The following is a 22,004-nucleotide window of genomic DNA, read 5'->3' as shown; positions in this document are numbered from 1 at the left end:
CCTAAGCCTCCTGAGTAGCTGGGATTACAGGTGTGGGCCACCACACCCAGCTAATTTTTGTATTTTTAGTAGAGACGGGGTTTCCCCATGTTGGCCAGGCTGGTCTCCAACTCCTGACCTCGAGTGATCCACCCACCTCAGCCTCCCAAAGTGCTGAGATTACAGACGTGAGCCACTGTGTCCAGCTGCCAAGCACCAATCTAACTTAGGGCCTGGAACCTTCTCCTTTGCTGTCTCACCAACCCTTTGTTCAAAATATGACTATAAACTGGGTGCAGTGGCTCACACCTGTAATCCCAGCACTTTAGGAGGCCAAGGTGGGCCAATCATTTGAGGCCAGGAGTTCAAGACCATCCTGGCCAACATAGCAAAACCCTGTCTGTACTAAAAATACAAAAAATCAGCTGGCCATGGTAGCGCACACCTGTAATCCCAGTTGCTCGGGAGGCTGAGACATGAGAATTGCTGGAACCTGGAAGGTGGAGGTTGCAGTGAGCCGAGATCATGCCACTGCACTCCAGCCTGGGCAACAGAGCAAGACTCTGTCTCAAAAAAAAAAAAAGAATAAGAAAAAAAAAAGACTTAAAATGAATGAGATTGATTTGACCAGATGCATATAAAAATAAAGCTGATTTCTTCCTGGCCATGCCTTACATATATCCATTTCAGCAGCTGTTAGGTGAGCTAAGTCTATTTATTGCTTATTTATCTGCCTGTTCTGCAGGGAGCTGTGCAGATGAACAGGATTGGGAGCCTTTGGCAAATGAACATAGCCATAGTGTTAACCTCATTTCTGGTCCCAAGAGGACTTGTTGTAGGAAGGAGATACTGCTCCCTTCATAGGATGCTTCACAGGGAAGTACTAAATAAGCAAGTTGGCAGAGAGGTCTAGACTTCCCTCTTGGGAAGAAATCTTCATCTACTTTCATGCTAGAAAATAATATTTCCTCTCTATGTATAGGGTGGAATACAGAGTTTTTGCCTTTGAAAATCCACAGGGCTCTTTCTTACAACTCCAAAAGCACTCTGGTGAAGCCTTCTCCCTGAGATACAGCCAGGTAATCTGATGCTGCTAGCCAGACAAGCTCAAATGCTGGCGGGCTGCACTGGATCTGATTTCTCATTAATGACAGATTTTTGATGTTAATCATGATTGTTGGTTTATAAATGCAAGGTGCCAAATATGCTTTAAAAAACAGAGCAGTGCTTTTCAAACTTTAATACACCAGTGGATCACCTGGGGGTGTCGCTAAAATGCAGATTCCAATCCAGCAGGTTTGGGATGGGGCCAAGATGCTCCATGTCTAATAAGCTCTCGGGTGAAACTGATGCTGGGTGACCATACTTTGGGCACATGCCAGGCGTACCCAGGGAAGAGCGCCTGGGGGTGATTCCTGTATCAGCCCCTCCCTAGCCTTTGCTTCCAACCTCCTGGTCTGGCCCGGGAATGACTGTGTGCATCTTGATGTTTAGGTTTGTCCACCCCCGTTTTGGGCCCATCAAATGCATCCGCACCTTGAGAGCAGTGGAGGCCGATGAAGAGCTCACCGTTGCCTATGGCTATGACCACAGCCCCCCCGGGAAGAGTGGGCCTGAAGCCCCTGAGTGGTACCAGGTGGAGCTGAAGGCCTTCCAGGCCACCCAGCAAAAGTGAAAGGCCTGGCTTTGGGGTTCAGAGACCTGGAATAGAAACTTGGATCTATGCACTACGTTTATCTGACAATGGGACAACCAGGGACTGCTCATGCTGTGACGTCACATCCTCTCACCATACGTTAGCAACGACTTTCTCGCATACTAACTAGGTTTGACTGTATTACTCATACCAGATTTAAAATTAGCTAGCCTTGCAACAACGTCCTACTGAGAGGTATTGTCGAGCATTTGACATAAGACAGCGTGATGTTCTTTGGTGGTTCAAGTCTAAATCTGTACCACATTCAGAGATGCCAAATGATTAGACTGAAACAGGGAAACGGGGTTTTTCAGTCGTTTTTAGTCAGTGGTTTTTCCATAGTGCTTTTTTCCTATGGCCAGTGCAAATTGTGTTACCACATTTGCATATGTGCCGTATTAAGGGTTGACAATTACTACATCTTTATTCTCTAAATATAGTATAATTTGCCTTTTAACCTTTGATCTGTATCTTGCAATAGAATGGCTTTGTTTTTTACCTAGTGAATAGAAGCCCACTTCTAAAGTCATTTCACCCCTCAGCTCTATTCTCTTTCTTAGATACCCTTTACAAGAGAAAACTTCCAAATGGATTTTTGCATCAATAGCAGTGTGTAGGTCTCTCTGGTTCTTTCTATATCATCATTTTATTATTATGTCCTAATATAAAGTACTGGCTCATAGGGCCAGGGTATTATTATAGAATATTATTCTCGCATGTAAACAAAGATATCTTTGCTTTAAGATGTGAGAAGAAATGAATTTACTTTGTTTGCATTAAGTTATGGAAGAGTTGTAATATATACTTTAAGAAAGAAGAGAAGAAAACTAGTATTTCTAAGCGGTAACTATGGCAATTTTGCAATATTTTCAATAGTGCTAGTAGTTTTTTCCTCCTTGAGTACACATTAAATGTACATAACATAGCGCGGTCAGGCTTGTGGCACAGTGCATTGAATTCAAAAGTCAAATAGCAAATTTGAATTCTAACAGAATTCAAAAAAAAAATTTTTTTTAGTCAGTACTACTAAGGCAGACATACTGATTACTAAGTACAAATCCAGCCTTGATGCTAAAACTCTTCATCATTGTAATTTCAAAGCATTTACCTGCTTCAAAACATTGTAAACTAAGACTGAACACCTGTATAGTTTAAAAGCAACACTATCAATAGCATTTCAGCCATTTTGCCAGCCATGTGTAATCACAACTGCAGAAATAAGGAGAAAACCCCTTTTTTTTTAGTTTAGCTAATTAGATCTGTAACATCACAGGGATTGCTCTGAATGAATTCTGAGAGTTTTGTTTTTTATAAGCACCCTCACCACATGCCATAGCTCTGTCTCTTTTAGACACCTCGATGCAGCGGCTGGAAGGACTGGAGAGCAGCTGTTGTGCTGATCTGCAGCTGTCAGCTGTGATTCCTGTCACCTGAGTCAGTTTGGTCTGGAAAGCTAAGGCCCTCCAAGCTGTAGCAGATAGTGAGCTCCAGCTGATGAGAGAAGGCTTCAGTGGAAGAAGAGTGAGGACATAGGCAGAAGGAAGTTTGCTATTTCTTGTCAGTTGCACATTGCTTTATGAAGACTACAACTAAAGTGCTTAATCCCAGGCTGCTCATGACTTTATTTCAGGTGGCCCCTGGGCACATTGACAGAGTTGCCCTTCCCTTCTTTGCAAGGCCAGGCTTCCTAGAGCACCTGGTTGCATGCTTTGCAGCTGGGTGGCAGTGGTTTCAGGGAGATCCAGTTGGATCCCTGCTTGAAAGCTTAAGCCAATGGTTCACCCATGAGAGGAAGTTTTCAGTGCTTCCAGGAAGATTGCCCACCAAAGGAACTGAATAGAGTTTTTAGATTTAAAGGCACCAGGATAGGGTCACTCTTACTCTGTAGAAAGAGACCGTTCTATACACTGTGACAGATGGGCCAGGGCCTCTGGACTTGCATTCTGATAGGTGCTTTAATTTAAATGTGCCCAAAGGGAGTGACTGTCTTCAGGAGAAAGATGGCTTGCATTAACCTCGCTCAGGTGGGTTGTGCAGCCAGGTCAGGGAATGCGGTCAGGGAGAGGATAGTGCTGGTCATGCCCCCGATGCAGCTATGCTCCGAATGATTTCATTCCTGAGAGTGATAGCATTCTGGTCCTGGCTGCAGTGGGGTACAATTTACGTCCTAAGCGGGGGCTACTCTAATTATCCCATTCAAATGGAATTTTTTTCAAAATTGGATAAAAGGAATTGAAGAGTTGTAAGTAGTGATTAGTCTGCTAATCAGTTCTTCAGATGAGATATTGAATGGTAACACTCTGAGCTTAAAACTCAGCAGTGTCTGTGACCTCCACGCAAATCAGAGGAAGCAATGCACCCACGCTGAGCCTCACTGTGTCTTCCTCCCAACTGTCTTCATACTCTCTGTGTTTTCCAGCTCTTCTTTCTCCTGCCGGTTCTCTTTCCTCTTCTCTCTGCATATGTGAGAACGCCTGGGCGTCCTGGGTAACAGCAGCCCCAGCTGCCCTCTCCCGTTCCCTGTTCCGAGTCCTCTGCACTGTTCTTTCTTGAGTCTCTCTGGCTCTGTGCATGTCTTTGGGACCCTCCTCGTCTGGCTTTTCCTCTGTGTGTGCCTCTCCGTTTGCTTATGTCTCTGGCTCTGTCTTCCCCACCCCTCCCCTCACACACACACATACTCCCAAATGTAAGGCTCCGTCGCAGGTTGGAATCAGAGTGGGGCTTGAGATTCACTGAGTTCTGTAGGTAGGGAAAGAAGTCAAGGGAGTGGAGGTTCTATAAGGAATTAACAGCTGAGGGTGGAAGGGTTTGTTTCCTGTTTGAACCTAAACGCAAGTGGAAAAGAATACTCAGAATGTATTTTTCTACTTTACATCTGCTGGGGAAGGAAATATGTCAGGAAGCCGCTGCATCTGGTCATTTCATCAGCATCGGAATCACAGCAGACATGGAAGATTCCATGTGGTGGGGAATAAAGAAATAACTTTATGCTCTCCTGAAAAACAGCGGGAGCCTATGTGTGTGTGTGTGACACTGTAATCTCAAGGAGATTCACTCAGAGCTGTCTCAGTCCAACTCCTGCATGACCAGATCTTCCCTTAGCATCTTTTCTGTGATGAAATATTATCTTGTGTTAGAGTTAGGAATAGGAACTAACCTGTAGGAGCATGTCCCCAAATGGACATTTGAATGGACTAACAAAAACAACTGGAAAGATTGAATTTCCGACACAAAGGAATGATGAGATCAAAAAGAAAGCAGTGAGGAGTTCTTGAGTCTTGTAGTACCTATTCTTATTTTAACTTGCTTCATCCTTGATCTACCTGAGACACTAAGAAGGAAATTAGTTTTCCAAGAGCTCTTTGAACCTGTCTAGGACTGTAGTTAAACCTATCTGCCCTACAGGGGTTCTTCACACTCGAAAAACTATTTCCTTATCACCAACGACCCACCCAGAAAGGCCAATGAGGCCAAATGTAATAACCATTTTTAACATTTAAATATAACTATTAAAATTGCATTAATTGTGAACAGTGAATTAAAGGGTTGTCTTCTCCGGGAGACAGTATGTGGCACTTTTAGTAAATTTCATTTAATATATAAAAATTTAAATCACTCACTGCAACATGCATTTAAAATCTTCCAAGAAGGTAGAGGTATCATTTTCTGTTTTGCTTTGTTTTAAAACAGTTGCCTCAAGCTTCTGTCCTAAGAGTAGTGACTTAGAATCCAGATATTTTTTGTTTTAGAAAAACAAGCAAAACTATGTTGCAAGACTGACAGTTGTAACGTTTATTTGCCACAGATCAAAGGTTCACAAAGTATATCAAATTTACATCTACTTGGGGTACCTTGATAGATGATTATTGTTTTTCTTTTATCTTTCCCTTCAGGAATTTGGAAACTCGTTGTCACTTTTTTTAATTTTAAAAATACTAAATTGTAATAGTTTTCTTTTGCCAAATGTGTGCATACATATTCAAAGCAATGAAACTATTTCAAGCCATACAACCACAGGGGTGGGAACCCTTTTCACAAATTTTAATGTGTTTGTATGTAAATAGATGTTTGTATGAAATATTTTCATGATAGAATGAATATATTTAAATGAAGTTGAATTATTCCAGTGCTACTTAAACACATTACAAAAATTTTGGTGAGAATTATCTGAGTCTATTGAGATGTAATGCAGATCAATTTTGATTTTTAAAAATCAAAAGCCTACAATAACTCTGACTCTCAGCAACTTCCTCGGCGTTGTTGCACCTGACGTGGAGAGAGCTCGTAGGCTTCCCCAGTGCCTCAGCCGCTTCCTGGTGGAAGTTAGGTGCTAATGGAGGTGTGTTCACCTTTTAGTGATATCACTGCAGGCCTTTGAGGGGCCTGAGAGTGAATCAGAGGCATTAGAGACACCGGTGCAGTTATCTGGAGCACAATTTCTTTGCAGGGCAGCAGAATCAGAAGCCAGACTTGGCCATGTGAACCTCGAAACTCGGTTTCCCGGCCGCCATCAACCGCCACCCTTACTGCCTAGTCACACACGTCAGGGAGGCTGCCCTCAGTGGAGTTGGGGTTCAGACCCCAGGGTGGGACTTCACAGTTTTGCCAGCAATCTCTACCTTCGGACTTCCGCCTCGCAGAGAGGAAGGAGAAGGGAGCATCTGGCAAGGGGCCCATTTCTCAGCACAGTACATTTCCTGTCTCAGCTCTGGAAGACTATGCACCCAAGCACCAAACTTCCAACCAGAGAGAGAGACGTCCTCCAATAACAAAAATCCTTGCTTCCTCTGTCTGTCACTTTACACACAGTTGTTCAAAGTTGTTAAATATCAAGACCAATCACATCCCTAGGACATACCTCCCAACTCTCCTGACTCTTATGTTATTGAAAAAACAAACAAACAAAAACTCCTTTATGATGATATTCAACTTGAGTGGGTTTTTTTTTTTCCACTTTGGTCCTGGATATAATGAAATGATACATATTAGGATAAATTTTCACTGTGTATAGTAGCAATACGAACACACATGCCAATGTATCAACATATCTACTTGGTTACATTTTGAGTTACGATAATTAACCTTGATTCATGTACTGGGAAACTGCAGGGACTATGTAATGCCTGCTTATCACATAGGAAAATTATGTCCATGATTCTGAGCTCCCTTCTTCAAAAGTTTCCTCCTGGGTTTTCTATGTTCTCTCTTTATCCTGAAATACATTTATTAGGTTGTGAGGTATGTTTAAGAAGTAGAAGCCAGGGGTATGCTTTCAGCATTTATTGCAACCAAAAGTTAGCCCCATCCCAGTTAACGAGCATCTTTGGTCTCTTGTGGAATTTGAACTAAATCTATGAGCCTTATTCAATATCTATAATTCTATGATTTTTTTAAATTATGGGAAATTAATGAAAGATGTTTACATGAATAATGTTTGCCCTTACTGTGTTATGAATGAGTGTTTTGTAGTGTGTCTGGGTGCATGATGCAAGAGAGTAGGAAAAATGTTTCTGAAACAAAACTTGACAAATATTTGTAATGAAAGTAAATTTAAAGATTGCTATAATTGCGCTATAGAAACAATGCAAGTATTAAACAAAATATACAATCATCTGTCGTTGTCTTCCTTTGGTCATCTAGGTTAGAAAAGCAATAATGGTTTTCTTATAATGTGTCTACCTGTATATTTAAATTACTAAGTGAACTTTACATTTTAAGTTGTTTTAAAATATTATTAGCCATTCATCATTTTCAGAGCATTCTAGTAAGAGCTGAGGATTTGATATGATTCCACATACACCCATAAATCCAGAAGGATTAGCCACACCAACAGAAAGTGTCGGATTGAATATATACATGGTAAGGGTATGGAATGCAAATGAGATGATCAGGGCAAATAGCTGAAAGACAGGAAACTTCAATTCACTATTTAAAGAAAATATAGAAATTTTGTTAGACGTTGTGGTAGATTTTGGCATTCTGAGGATGAGTCTGAGCTGAGAACCCTAGCAATCCCTTATTCCTGCCCTAATCACAGTCAACATTTCCTTTTTTTTTTAATCTGAGATGAAGTCTCACTCTGTCACCCAGGCTGGAGTGTAGTGGTGCAATCTTGGCTCACTGCAACCTCCACCTCCGGGATTCAAGCGATTCTCCTGCCTCAGCCTCCCAAGTAGCTGGGATTACAGGCGCTTACCACCACACTCAGCTCATTTTTGTATATTTAGTGAAGACGGGGTTTCACCATGTTGGCCAGGCTGGTCTTGAACTCCTGACCTCAAGTGATCTGCCTGCCTTGGCCTCCCAAAGTGCTGGGATTACCGGCATGAGTCACCATCCCAGCCAGTCAACATTTCTAAAGCACAAAAGCCAGTGACAAAGGGAGTCAACATAGTACCTCATTATTAGCTGGGCCTTCTGCCCAGGACCCCAAAGAAGTGAATTCTAGGAAGTTTGGCAGGGCTACATGAGGCACAGTTAGGCCTCAAACTGAAGCAGGCCGTGAGATCTCCTGCTTTATTTTACCTCCCCCAGTTGCCCAATCCTTGATTTTATCCGTGGAAAGAAGGAAACAGAAACAAGTGAGATGACTGGGTCCAAACTGATGTTGGATCAGCTTTTCCACCTACACAGACACGTTCACATGCTAGATCTTTCAGGCAGGGCTTCACCCTCTAACACACATGGGTCAAATCACAATATTAATATTCTTCCTCCTTGTGGGAAAGGGGAATACAGGATTAGAAATTTAATACAAACTGAGGTAAGCTTAAGAAGCTAACCTTGAAAGTTAAAGATTGGGCAACTTTCATGGGTTAAGATGATTGATTTGGGCCCAAGTGTTGTAGAATGAGGTAATATGAAAAGACAAAATTATGTTAGACCAAATTAGCAACCATCCCATCTATACTAATGGGATGGTTACCAATATCTGCCTTTGGGTTTAAATGTTCGGAATCATTCAGACTACCAGTTTATATTAAATGTGAAATTATTTCAGCAGTCATCTCTAGAACTAGGTAACAGCTATTGAAGGACTTTATGCTGTAGTTTCATTTAGTTTCAACTCAGCATCTCACTGATTTGGGATTGTTCAATAAGAAGGCTCTAGTTGAAAAATAAGAGGAAGAAGAAGAAATTCTGTTCCTCTTCTTGAAGCTGAAAAAAAAAGAAAAAACAGAAAAGGGGTTTCTGCTCCAAAAGTATTTCAGAAAATGACTGTTATCTTGCAGAGATAGATGATGATGATAGATAGATAGATTAGATAGATAGATAGATGATAGATGATAGATAGATGATAGATAGATAGATAGATGATAGATAGATGATGATGATAGATAGATGATAGATAGATAGATAGATAGATAGATAGATAGATAGATAGATAGATAATAGATTGATCGATCATGGTAATTCCCCCACAACATAGTGGTATGCTTGGTAAATGTGTTTTTCCTTAAGTTTTATTTACAAAAACCAAAAGCCAGGGTTTTGAATTTAGAGCTTCACTTCTTATAATGTACATAGAAAAAGATTAATGGATCCATCTAGATTGCTACCAAATTTTTACTTCTGTAAGTATCAGAATGCTTCCAGCTTCAAGAAACATCAAAGCCCAACTCAATATGGCCTAAGTAATAAAGAGGGTTTACTATCTCACATAACAAGAAGTGCTGAGTGGCCCTACAGTTAATTCAGCAGCTCCACCAAGTTCTTCCCATCTTTCTGCTCTGCCATTCTCAGCTTGTCTGCTTTGCCTTCAGGGGCTAGCTCACCTCACAGCCACAATATGGCTGCCCAGGTTCCAGCCATCACAGCCAATTTGGCCCCATCCAATAGATGAAAAGAAAAGTCTCTTCTATGGCCTCTATCACTGAGGAAACCTAAGCCAATCACTGGCAATGGCTACAGGGGCACTATGATTATCTGAGTGAAGCATATGGCTGTGGCCTGAACCAGTTTGGGTCTCTCCCAGCAAGTAGGAAAGGGAAATGATAGTTGGGTTGACCACTCACAGTGTCTGCCTCATCTGCATCATGAGTTTTGTTTACTTATTTTCCTCAGAGAAGAAGGGAGGTTAGTCTCTTCAAATAAATTAAATACACGGATTTTTAAAAATAATTCAAATCAATTTAGAGAATTTCTCAGCAGGGGCTGTGGAGGAGTGTTTACAAAGATATATTTATCTAGAGTTTATCAGGCAGTTTTAAGTGTTTTAGATTATTCATTTAATCTTTTCAACAATCATATGATATAGGTAGTGTTACCACACCGTTTTACAGAAAGAAAAACTGAGGCATAGAGAGGTTAAGGTACATGGTCGCAGAACTAGAAAGCCATAGAGGCAGAGTCTGAAGCTGGGCAGCTGGGCTCCTGGCTGCTCTCCTAACCATACTTATGGGAGCTCTCTCTCCTGCCCTTCTCTCCTCTTGCTCTCCATGGGTTAAGGCCAACCTTTAATATCCTGTGTCTTCCTTTCCCTTGATCATCATCAACTTAAGCCTACCAATCAACTGATCTCTCTGACTGGGTCCCTCTTTGATCCAATCCATGCAACACACAGACCAGCTTCTTCTTCTTTTTTTTTTTTTTTTTTTTTCTGAGACGGAATCTCACTCTGTCGCCCAGATTGGAGTGCAGTGGCACGATCTCAGCTCACTGCAACCTCCACCTTCCAGGTTCAAGCAATTCTCCTGCCTCAGACTCCCAAGCATCTGGGATTACAGGAGCATGCCACCACGCCCGGCTAATTTTTCGTATTTTGGTAGAGACGGGGTTTCACCACGTTGCCCAGGCTGGTCTCGAACTCCTGAGCTCATGCGATCTGCCCGCCTAGGTCTCCCAAAATGTTAGGATTACAGGCGTGAGCCACCGCCCCCGGCAAGACCAGCTTCTTATAATTTTATTCTCAGCTAATTTCTATGCTGATCCCGAACTTCCACCTCCTCTGCCTGGGTTTCCAGCATAGCTTCTCCATCCCATCTTAGTTCTCATTCTTTGCCTCTACCACGTGAAGCATCCTCCGTGATGGGGTTTCCCTCTTCCCGCCTCTGCTTCTCTCTTCCTGCCTCTCTGCTGTGGCAGAGGGAGGGTTGTGTGGTGGAAAGGACTTGGGATCTGGAGTCAGACTGTTTTCACCTGGCTTTGCCACTGTCCCTGTGAAGTTGGGCTTTCGACTACTCTCTGGCAAATAAGGATTTGCTGTGGGGTTCAGAAGACTGTTTGCATATCCTCTCTCCCTCTTCCTTTCTGCACTCCAACCACGCCCACCCCCTTACAGTCCAGGAGAGCTGGGCTTGCCCCGCTCTTGGGCATGTCTTTCTCCCAGAGAGCCACAGGCTCTGCCCTTGTGCCCTTCAAGTCTTTGCTGCATGAGGACTTCATTGACCACCCCACTTAAACTGCAACATTCTCCTCCCCCAGCATTCCCAGGCCAGTTTACACTCCTTTATTTTTCACCATGCTTCTCATTACCTTCTAGCATACCGTAGAACTTAGTTATATTATGTTGATTGTTTATTATCTTTCTCCTCCCTCTATAATAGACAGGGATTTTAGTTTGTTTTATTCACTAACATATCCTTAACATTTGATACACAGTAAGCACTCAGTAAATACTTGCAGAGTGAATGCATGAATGAGAGATTGTAATGATTAGGAGAATTAGGTAATCGTCTTAGGTTGAAATCCCAGCCTTGCAATTTCTAGCTGTATGACATAACTTCTTTGTGCCTCAGTTTTTTCTATTTGTAAAATTAAACTATAATGATAACTGGGGGAAAAAAAGATTGAGTTTTGACCCATGGATTGAGCTCACTAACTTTGCTCCGCCTGCTCTGGGATGCCACCTTTCCAGGCATAGCCACAGCCTGCCTCCTTCCAAACAGTCCCCCGTGAAGAGCCCCTGCCCCAGGAAGCCTGGCCTGACTCTTCGGGACCTGCCCTGTCTCCGCTGCCCTGCCACACGTGGATGGACACTGCCAGACCATTATTGTGTGTTCTCGATTGTTTAATGAGTGAAGCTTCTAGCTGGCCTCTCCCTTAGATGACAGGCTTTGCGGGGATCACTAGGCATATCTTCCTGGATGTGCACAAAGCACATGTGGGAATGATTGAGCTAGAGTACTTTTATTTATTTATTTATTTAGGGTTTTTTTGTGTACCTTTTAAAAAAAAATTTCAATAGCTTTTGAGGTACAAGTGGTTTTTTGTTACATGGAGGAATTATCCAGTGGTGAATTCTGAAATTTTAGTGCACCTATCACCTGAGTAATGTACATTGTACCTAATATGTAGATTTTTATCCCTAGCTCCCTCCCACCCTCCCCGTTCTGAGTCTCTGAAGTCCGTTTTGTCACTCTGAATGCCTCTGTGTACTCACAGCTTAGCTCCCACTTATAAGTGAAAACATAATGGGTTTTGGTTTTTCATTCCTTGGTTACTTCACTTAGAATAATGGCCTCCAGCTTTATCCAAGTTCAGCAAGAATTTCTTAAGCTTTACCGCATAGCAGTCCCTCTTCTGGGCCATTAGCAAATCAGCAGTGAATAAAAACAAAATCCTTGCCTTTGTGGAGCTTGCATTTTAGTGAGGGAAACTGATAAGAAGCAAGTAAATGACTGTATGTGCCTGGGTAAGTGGTATGGGACAAAGAGAGGGGAATAAAGAGGGTGAGGAGGTGTGCAGGTCCAAGAGGGGTGCTATTTTTTTGTGGGGGAAGGTCAGGGAAGACCTCATTTCCTGAGGGAGAGAACAAATTATGGGGATCCCAGGGGAAACATTTCAGGCTGAGGGGGGCCGCAGAGAGCCACGACCTGAGGTGGGAATGCTCAGGGAAGCTCAGGAGGCCAGGGGAGCGGCCAGTGGGGAGAGAAGAGAATCAAATTCTACAGGGGCCCTGAAAACCATTTTAAGGACTTTGTTTTAAACTCAGAGTGTGAGGTGCAGTGGTGCAGCCAGGCAGGTGGCTCACGCCTGTAATCCCAGCACTTTGGGAGGCCGAGGCGGGCAGATCACCTGAGGTCAGGAGTTTGAGACCCAACCTTGCCAACATGGCGAAACCCCGTCTCCACTGAAAATACAAAAATTACCCGGGCGTGGTGGTGCGTGCCTGTAATCCCATCTACTCAGGAGGCTGAGGCAGGAGAATCACTTGAACCCAGGAGGTGGAGGTTGCAGTGAGCCAAGATGGCACCACGGCACTCCAGCCTGGACGACAGAGCAAGACTCCATCTCAAAAAAAACAAAACAAACAAACAAAAACCACCAGCTTTCTTAAACTTAGTTTACTACAGGTTCTGAAAATGCTTTTGAAATTGTAATTGCTGTTGGCCCTTTCATTGGAGGGATCTCAACAGAAGAATGGCAAGATCTTCCTCCCACGTGTAAAAGGATCACTCAGGCTGTTGTACTGAGAATAGGCTGGAGTGGGAGTAGGGACCAAGGTGGAAGCAGGGGGTTCATGATGATGGTGGGCAGGACAGAGGGGCCATGGTGAGGAGAAGTGGTTGAATTGGGGTGCATCATAGGAAGAAACAGTAGAATGTGCTGAGATATGGCATTAGGCATTTCACTGATTATTCAGGAATGGTGAGGCCAACAGATCAGAAGACAAATGCCACTCTCAAAAATTTGCTGAAAAATCAACTCAAAATCAAAAGGCAAATTAATTGGAGAAAAAGCACATACATTTATTTAATGTGTATACGCAAGAGCCTTTAGAATGATGATCCAAAGATATAGGGGAAATTGGCCATTTTTATGCTTAGGTTCAATGTAGTATGAAATATGTTTGGACAAAAAGGGCATGATCTAATGCTAACAGGCTGAGTGGGGAAACCTAGCAAAACCTCTCTGTCTAGATTCTTCTTGGCCTCTCTGAGCATGAATTCCTTTCTTCCAGGCACGGGGCAGGGTTGTCAGAACCCAGTGGGTTCTTCTTGCCCACTGCCCTGAAAAAAAAAACAACAGTGCACCGAGAACAGCAGATGTTGCAGCGAAGAAAGAATTTAATGATCACAGGGCCAGCCAAGCAGGAGGACAGGAGAAATTTCTCAAATCTGCCTTCCCGAGAATTTAGAGGCTGGGATTTTTAAGGGTACTTTGGTGGGAAGGGGGTTGGGAAACTGAAAGTATTGATTGGCTGTGGATAAAATCACAGGGGTGTCTAAACTGTCTTCATGCAGCTGAATCAGTTCCTGGGAGGGGGGGTCTTGGGACCAGGTGTCATCTCTGGGTCTGCTGAAATGCTAAATCTGAAAAATATCTCAAAGACTGATTCTTCAGGTTTCGCAGTAGTAATGTTATCTACAAGAGTAGTTGGGGAAGTTATAAATCTTGTGACTCTGGGGCAGAAAGCAACTTACAGAAAAACAAGTTTGGCAATGGCAGGTCATTGTTTAACTCAGCCTATTCTTTAGCAAAGTTCAAGCCACTACCATAATTCTAAACTCGTGTCCTCTTGTTAGTCTTTACAAATTCGATTTCCATTTTTGAACAAGGAGGGGACCAGTTCAAGGAAAGGACTATTATGGCCTCCATACAAGAATGAGGAAAAGCAAGTTAGCCTGGTAGGAGCAAGATAGTCAGTTATGTCAGATTTCCCTGACTATAATTTTGCAAAGGCAGCTTTAGGGCCCTTTCTGGAATGGGGGTCTTCTGACTACAGTCAAATAAGGTAGGTCAGAAAATTTCTTTTTCTTTTTGAGACAGAGTCTCGCTTTGTTGCTCAGGCGGAGGTGCAGTGGTGCAATCTCGGCTCACTGCAACCTCTGCCTCCTGGGTTTAAACAATTCTTATGCCTAATGTTTGTATTTGTAGTAGAGACAGGATTTCACCATGTTGGCCATGCTGGTCTCCAACTCCTGGCCTCAAGAGATCCACCCACCTTGGCCTCCCAAAGTGCTGGGATTACAGGCATGAGATAATTTCTTTATGGTCAGATTTTACACAGAAAGGCAGAGGGAAAGTTAGAGTGATATTTTTAGGTTTTATGGCTGGCTTTGGGGAAAAATGGTTCTGGTTGCCAGGATCTGCCTTGGGGTCTATAGGCAGCCTCTGGGAAGGACGGGACTCAGAGACAGAAGGGCAGGAGAAAGTCAGAGAAAAATCTTTGCTCCTGAGGCTGCCTCTGAGGCCTTCATTTTCGGATATTGTTTTCTGAACCCCAACAATAGTTTGTTATTCACAGTTCCCAAGAGGAGGGGGCACACCATGTTACAGGGGCCACATGGGGAAGCACCAGGATCAAGTAAGAGGTAGACGGAGTGAAGAGAAAATGTGGGCAAGAGCCTGTATTGTGGTGTCTGCCGGAAGAAATGGAGAGGCAGTCAGCAGGCCTGGGATTGGCTAGCTTGAATAACTTCAGTAGATTCTGGGGTGTACCGGCTGTCTTTAGTTGTCTGGTACCTGACCCTGGGGTGATGGTGGCTTGGAGTGGAAGAGGCCTAGGAAGGAAGTGGTTGCAGGCACAGAGGCTGATTTGGTTGGGTTGCATGTGAAAGGTGCCAGGCCTTTGCTATCTCTAGGAATCAGCTAGCCCTGGGAGGGGCAGTCCCTCCAGAGCCCGCAAGGCCCTAGATGTCAAAGCGTCAGCATTAAAAGACATGCTTTAATATAATAGGAAGTAAGGAATCAGGGATGAACTCCGCAGTTTTTGATCTGAGCAACTGAAAGAATGAAGTAATCACTTAGTGCAAATAACGGTCACCACTGATGATACTGATGGTCTTACCGTAAATCTCCTGCACTTCCCCAGTTTTTATTTCTATTTCCAAAACAACCCATTAATTTCTTCATGGTCCAGCTCCCTCTTGTGGTGAGGATTTATTCTCATACTGTTTCTGACATGCTGTAAAACAAACATCTCTAGGGAAAGGATGATTTAACACATTTTAAAAATCCCAGCACTTTGGGAGGCCGAGGCGGGTGGGTCACCTGAGCTCAGGAGTTCAAGACCAGCCTGGCCAACATGGTGAAAACCCGTCTCTACTAAAAATACAAAAATTACCCGGGCGTGGTGGCAGGCGCCGCCTGTAATCCCAGCTACTCGGGAGGCTGAGGCAGGAGAATCGCTTGAACCTGGGAGGCGGAGGTTGCAGGTTGCAGTGAGCCAAGATTGCGCCACTGCACTCCAGCCTGGGAGACAAGAGAGAGACTTCATCTAAAAAAAAAAAAAAACCATGAAAACTCGGTTGATGTTCTTTCCTATCATCAGATTGAACTTTGATTAGCTAAATTAAGACACCACTTCCAGGGCTTTTTAAATTTTTTGTATTTTTTATTTTTTATTTTATTTTATTTTTTTTTTGAGACGGAGTTGCGCTCTTGTTGCCCATGCTGGAGTTTAGTAATGGCGCAATCTCGGTTCACTGCAACCTCCGCCTCCCGTGTTTAAGCGATTCTCCTACCTCAGCCTCCCGAGTAGCTGGGATTACAGGCGCCTGCCACCATGCCCGTCTAATTTTTGTATTTTTAGTAGAGACAGGGTTTCACTATGTTAGTCAGGCTGGTCTGGAACTCCCAACCTCGGGTGATTCGCCCACTCGGCCTCCCAAAGTGCTGGGATTACAGGCGTGAGCCACCGCACCCGGACTTTATTTTTAAATGAGCCCAAATTTCAAGAGGGCTAATAGCACTTCTGGCACCTACAATAAACAAAGTTGAACAAAACTGATTTATCTTTTAAAACAAACAGAAACATTTCTGTGTCATACAGCTCTTTAAAATCTCTCTCTGCCTAGAGCACAGTTATCTGTAAAACATGGGTTATAAGATCGTTAGTACTGGCTGGGCATTACAGGCGTAAGCCACTGTGCTTGGCCTCTGAAATTTCTTTACATATCAGAATTATTATAGCACTCGGACTCGTGTGTGTGTGTGTGTGTGTGTGTGTGTACAGGAACACAACTTATCTAGGTAAGATTTACAGAACCTACAGCTATGTGGAACACAGCCAGAAACCTGAGACTGAGTGACTTCTGAGCAGTCAATAGCTATTTCAGTTCATGCACTTTACTCTGTAGAAGAACAACCATAACACAGTCCCTGTGGAACATCAGGTTCCAGCCTTAGAGCCTCTGACCCAGTGAAAAGTCAGAGCCAGCAAAAGACAGAGGATGGAGAAGATTTAGAAAAATGCAGCTGAGTTTCTAAAAGTCTCCTTTCTGGCTTTTCAACACCATGGCTTGAGATCTATGTGCCTTAATAATCTCTGAAAACGTTCTCAGCCTGTTGCTTCTCCAATTTCAGTGGCCAGAAGAATCACCTGGGAATGTGTAAAAGATGCAGATTTGGGGCTCCACTCCCAAAGATCCCACACCTGGATCAAGCGCCCTGGGTAGAACACAGAAAAGCTGGCATTCCTCTTTACAGTGCAGCCCAAGGGCTGATGCTCATAATGATGTTCCTGAGTAATTAAGAAAAGATAAAAGCGAATGGAGTGTGCTTTGCCTAACGATAATGGCAATTGTCAGAACATAGGCTTCCCTGAAGAACTCAAAATCGCACTCTGGGAGCCATTTTAAGATCTGAAAAGAGATACCTAATAAGTCCCGCGGGAGAAATCAATAAATAAAGTCACCAGAGCGGGGAAAAAGACCCTCAAACCAGCAGGACTTGATTAGATAAAATATCTTTTAAAACAATCAGGATATTAGGAATTTTCTTCAGGCTAATATGGGCGATAAGGGAAGTGAAGTGTGGGTGTAGATAAAACCAGGCTGGCCACATGCTGGTAAGGATTTCAGCTGGGTGATGAGTACGAGTTCATGATCTTATATGTGTGTTTTTATATGTTTTTGAAATCTCCACAATAAAAAATTACAAAAAAGCTTTAAACCCAGGTTATTAGGTATAAACGTACCAAAAAACAGTGTCACAGAGGCAAACATTACCTAACTCTGCCCAAGCAATCACCCTTCTTGAATTTTCTGGCCCCACTGGCAACTAATCCCTATTATAAAGTGGATATATCAGAGATCATTAAACATTACATTTATATAACTGAAAACTCCCTGATATGGTTTGGATCTGTGTCCCCACCCAAATCTCATCTTGAATTGTAATCCCCATATGTGGTGGGAGGGATCTGATGGGAGGTAACCGGGTCATAGGGGTGTTTTCCCCCATGCTGTTCTCATGATAGTGAGGGAGTTCTCATGAGACCTGATAGTTTAAAAGTGGCAGTTTCCCCTGCTCTCTTTCTCCTGCCGCCTTGTGAAGAAGGTGCCTGCTTCCTCTTTGCCTTTTGCCATGATTGTAAGTCTCCTGAGGCCTCCCCAGCCATGCAGAACTGTGAGTCAATTAAGCCTCTTTCCTTTATAAATTACTCAGTCTCCGGTAGTATCTTTAAGGCAGTGTGGAAGTGGACTAACACTGCCCCTGGTTCTGATTTCCTACTCACTAAGCAATTCTCTGATTGCCGAGGAAAATTTTCCAAGGTAACGAATGTGTTCTGATGTAACCTCTAAAAGAAGACAGCCAGGTGAATAAACACCCCATCAGCTTGTGGTTGCCTTCCTTGAATTTCTGGAGAAACAATAGCTGTAATTTATTGAATGACTTACTCTGCAGCAAGCACTGAACTGGGTACTTTTCATTAGTTAATTCATTTAATTTTCACAGTAGAAATGATATTACTTGGAGAGATTTCCATCCAAACTGGTTAAAGGAAAAACGTACAAAAGAATGAACAAAAGAGATTGTGCATTAATCTGGAAAAATATGTCCACTTTAAATACTTACTGCTTGTAATCTATAATGTCATATTCTGGCTATAGTGCCATTATATATAATGTTTACATATATATCTCTCACGATTAAACATTGTTTTTCTACGTAGAATTTCATGTGCATTCCCCAGCTCATTAAAAAGAATTATAGTTTCCTACTTAAGATAATATTATAGTAAATCCACTTAACCAAGCTCTTTATAAACTCATATCATCATAATCCATGAAAGTGAGTGAACCTCGAGGATGCTGCTAACCACTCCATGCTGTAGAATCAGAATTCCTGAATTCCATAGGCATAAGGCATGTGCCTGTCCAACATCCAGTATCAATTTATGTATGAGACATTAATAATACTGAACTTCTGTGTCTATGTTGATATCATCTCTGGCCTTACAAACACAGAATTCTAATACTTTTCCCATACTCCAGTGGAGTGTCTTTCATATCCCCTGGGGTACATGCTCTACACTTTATCATTGTGCTTGTTGGAACAATATTTCCTAGTGTAACAAAAGACACTGTTTATTGATTTATTTTTTCCTCCCATATTTTAGAAGGCTCCTGTCTATTCTAAAGTTAGGTTCAATAACCTAGCATCCTCCCAGTGCCTGTTTAGTCATAATAATTGCTCAGGTATGCTGGATATTGAAGACAGAGTTGAAAGAATGGTTCACCAGTAGACACAGCAGGACATGTGTGACCAGGATCAGTTCATTGCAGGCATCGCAGGGCCTAGAGTAATGAAAGGTAGTGAGAGAGTACATTCAATTTGAGATGAAAAGATCTGGACTCAAGCCCTTGCTCTATTACCTATGATCTTTGTGCTCTTTAATCATCTTCCCCCTTTATAAATTAATCAAATAAGAATTGCCTCGTCTATTTCACAGCCTTGTTTCAGATACAGTGCAGATGACCCTAGTGGCAGATACTGTGGATTGCCTACCCAAAAGACATTCACAAGCCATGTTCCCCTTGTCTTCCTGTGCCTAAAATAGTTACATTCCAAGGATCTCTTGCAGCTAAGGCTGGCCACCAGATTCAGTTTTGGCCAACGAGAGGTCAGGCAAGGGAGGCAGGCAGTCACTGAGTGAGCCTCCAGAAAAGTTATGTATAAGAAATAGAGTCCATTGGCATGCTGCCTTCATTGCTTACCCTCCAAGTCACTTTTCCCAAAGCAACCAAAGTAATGTAAAACAGTAAAGCAGCCAGCCACAGTGGCTCACACCTGTAATTTCAGCACTCTGGGAGACCAAGATGGGTGGATCATTTGAGCCCAGGAGTTCGAGACCAGCCTGGGCAACATAGCAAAATCCTGTCTCTACAAAAAATACAAAAAGTAGCCAGGCCTGGTGGCACATGCCGGTAGTCCCAGCTACTCGGGATGCTGAGGTGAGAGGATCACTTAAGCACAGAAAGGCAAGGCTGCAGTGAGCTGTGATTGTGCCACTGCATTCCAGCCTTAGGCAACAGAGTGAGACCCTGTCTCAAAAAAAAATAGTAAAGCACATCTTGCCATCACCCTGCTGAAACACTTCAATGGCTTTCCATTGCAGCTAGAATAAAAGCCAAGCTATTTACAATGGACTGTCTCCTGCTCCCTCTCCAGTATCATTCAGTCCGTTCTCCCCAACCCACTGTACTCCAGCCAGACCTTCTGTTCCTCAAACTTGCCAAGTGTTTTCCTGGCTCCAGGCCTTTATACCTGCTGATTCCTCTGCCTGTTTGCCTCTAGCTCTTTGCATAGCTTCTCTCTGTCACCCTTCAGCCCTTGATTCACACTGCCCTCATCAGAGTTGCCCTCCTCGACCCTCATGTCTCAGAAGGCCTCCTTGACTTACCTGCTGTCTTACCACCCAGATTGTTTCATTGTTATCCCTAATCCATAGTTATTTTGTGTATTCGTTATTCGTCTGTCTTCTAACACTGTAATATAAGCATCACTGGGGAACAGCTTTGCCTGTCTTGTTTATTGCTACATCCTTAGTCCCTTACACAGTGCCTGAAACATAAGGGATGCTTGTTTAATATTTATAAAATAGAATGAACTTTCCCTATGAATCTCCATCTCCTATTTATTCCTCTTCATCAAAGGAAATGCAAGGCTAAACATGAGTGCATAATGGGAATAACAAGTGTTAACACAGGATTTGCATGATGGGTGGATGACTTCCAGGAAAAAGCAATCAGAGGAGCCAATTTGGTGGTAAAAAAGAAAAGAAAGAAAAAAGGAAGGAAGGAAGGAAGGAAAGAAAAAGAAAGAAAGAAAGAAAGAAGAAAGAAAGAAAGAAAGAAAGAAAGAAAGAAAGAAAGAAAGAAAGAAAGAAAGAAAGAAAGAAAGAAGAAAGAAAGAAAGAGAAAGAAGGAAAGAAAGAAAGAGGGAGGGAGGGAGGGAAGGGGGCAATTGTGATTGGATGAGAGCAGAAAGTAGCGGAAAATGCTGTGTCTGCATTATCAACCAATAGCAATTTGGATTGCCACAGCTACAGACACCTCAGGAGGTCTTGGAAGAAGGCATGTGGAGGAGAAGGCGGCCTAGTCAAGGTGACATACCTGCTTCCTGCAAATTCAAAATCACATGCCAGGGGTGAGGTGGCTCTCATTGTCCATATGAATTTCCATTTCTTTTCACTTCCTTTCTTTACCCACCTTCTCTATTCCACCTCCGCCTGCTACAATTCATCTCCTTTGAGGTTCCCTGTATTGGATAAATTTTAACCCAAGCATTAGGCAGCAAAGGTTTCTGAGAGGAGCAGAGGCTGCAGAATCAGACAAGCCTGGCTTTAAATTCTTGCTGTATTCCATTGTTCTATTTCTTTTAGCAATATTATTTTAGTAAAGTTAACTTCTCTAAGAGAAGCAATAATACCTGTCTCATAAAGGTTATTGTGAAGATTAAATGAGATACTATATTAAGCCCCTGCCCCAGTATGGAGCAGAGTAATAAAGTTATATAACTTCCAAACAAGCAGGGTGAGGCTGGGGAGGAGAGGGGTGGTTAATAAGAAAAAGCAGAAAAAAACAGTATTTGTTAAAAACCTACAGGAGACATCATATTTAATGGTGAAATGTCAAAAGCATTCTACTTTAGATAACGAACAAGACATGGATGTCAGCTGTCACCTCTCTTGTTTAATAACATGCTGGACATCTTGCCCAGTGCAATAAAACAAGAGAAATGTAAAAACTTTATAGGAGGTGGAAAGAATGAAAAAAATTATTTTTATTTGAAGGTGATATAATTTTTGTAGAACACCAAAAAGAATCTCCAATAATTAGGATTAATAAATGTTTCACTTGGTTCTTCAATACAAAATTAATATATAAAAATTGGCCAGGCACAGTGGCTCACACCTGTAATCCCAGCACTTTGGGAAGACAAGACAAGAGAATCGCTTGAGGCCAGGAGTTCCAGACCAGCCTGGCCAACATGGTGAAACCCTGTCTCTACTAAAAACACAAAAATCAGCCGGGCATGCTGGCACACACCTGTAATCTCAGCTACTCGGGAGGCTGAGGCACAAGAATCGCCTGAACACTGCAGAGGTTGTAGTGAGATGAGATAAGATCACACCACTGTACTCCAGCCTGGGCGACAG

At 42.8% G+C, this 22,004-nt stretch overlaps 1 protein-coding gene across 2 annotated transcripts in view; it reads left to right on the top strand.

Moving 5' to 3' along the window:
• Positions 1–20,681, top strand: part of SETD7 (SET domain containing 7, histone lysine methyltransferase) — a 66,203-nt gene extending 45,522 nt beyond the window's left edge. The window contains exon 8 of one of the 2 annotated variants that reach the window (XM_055275955.2): positions 16,925–20,681. In XM_055275955.2, coding sequence (XP_055131930.1) covers positions 16,925–17,093 — 169 coding nt within the window. In that variant the 3' untranslated portion in view covers positions 17,094–20,681. Of the gene's footprint in view, positions 1–1,473; positions 7,287–16,924 lie in introns of those variants that run through there. The other variant, XM_055275954.2, reaches the window with a different exon arrangement.
• The last annotated feature ends 1,323 nt before the right edge of the window (positions 20,682–22,004 follow it).

The sequence above is a fragment of the Symphalangus syndactylus genome, chromosome 4 (assembly GCF_028878055.3).
Source record: "Symphalangus syndactylus isolate Jambi chromosome 4, NHGRI_mSymSyn1-v2.1_pri, whole genome shotgun sequence".
In the NCBI taxonomy this organism is placed as follows: domain Eukaryota; kingdom Metazoa; phylum Chordata; class Mammalia; order Primates; family Hylobatidae; genus Symphalangus; species Symphalangus syndactylus.
Note: the sequence above shows the minus strand (reverse complement) of the source record. Positions and strands in the feature narration are given on the sequence as shown.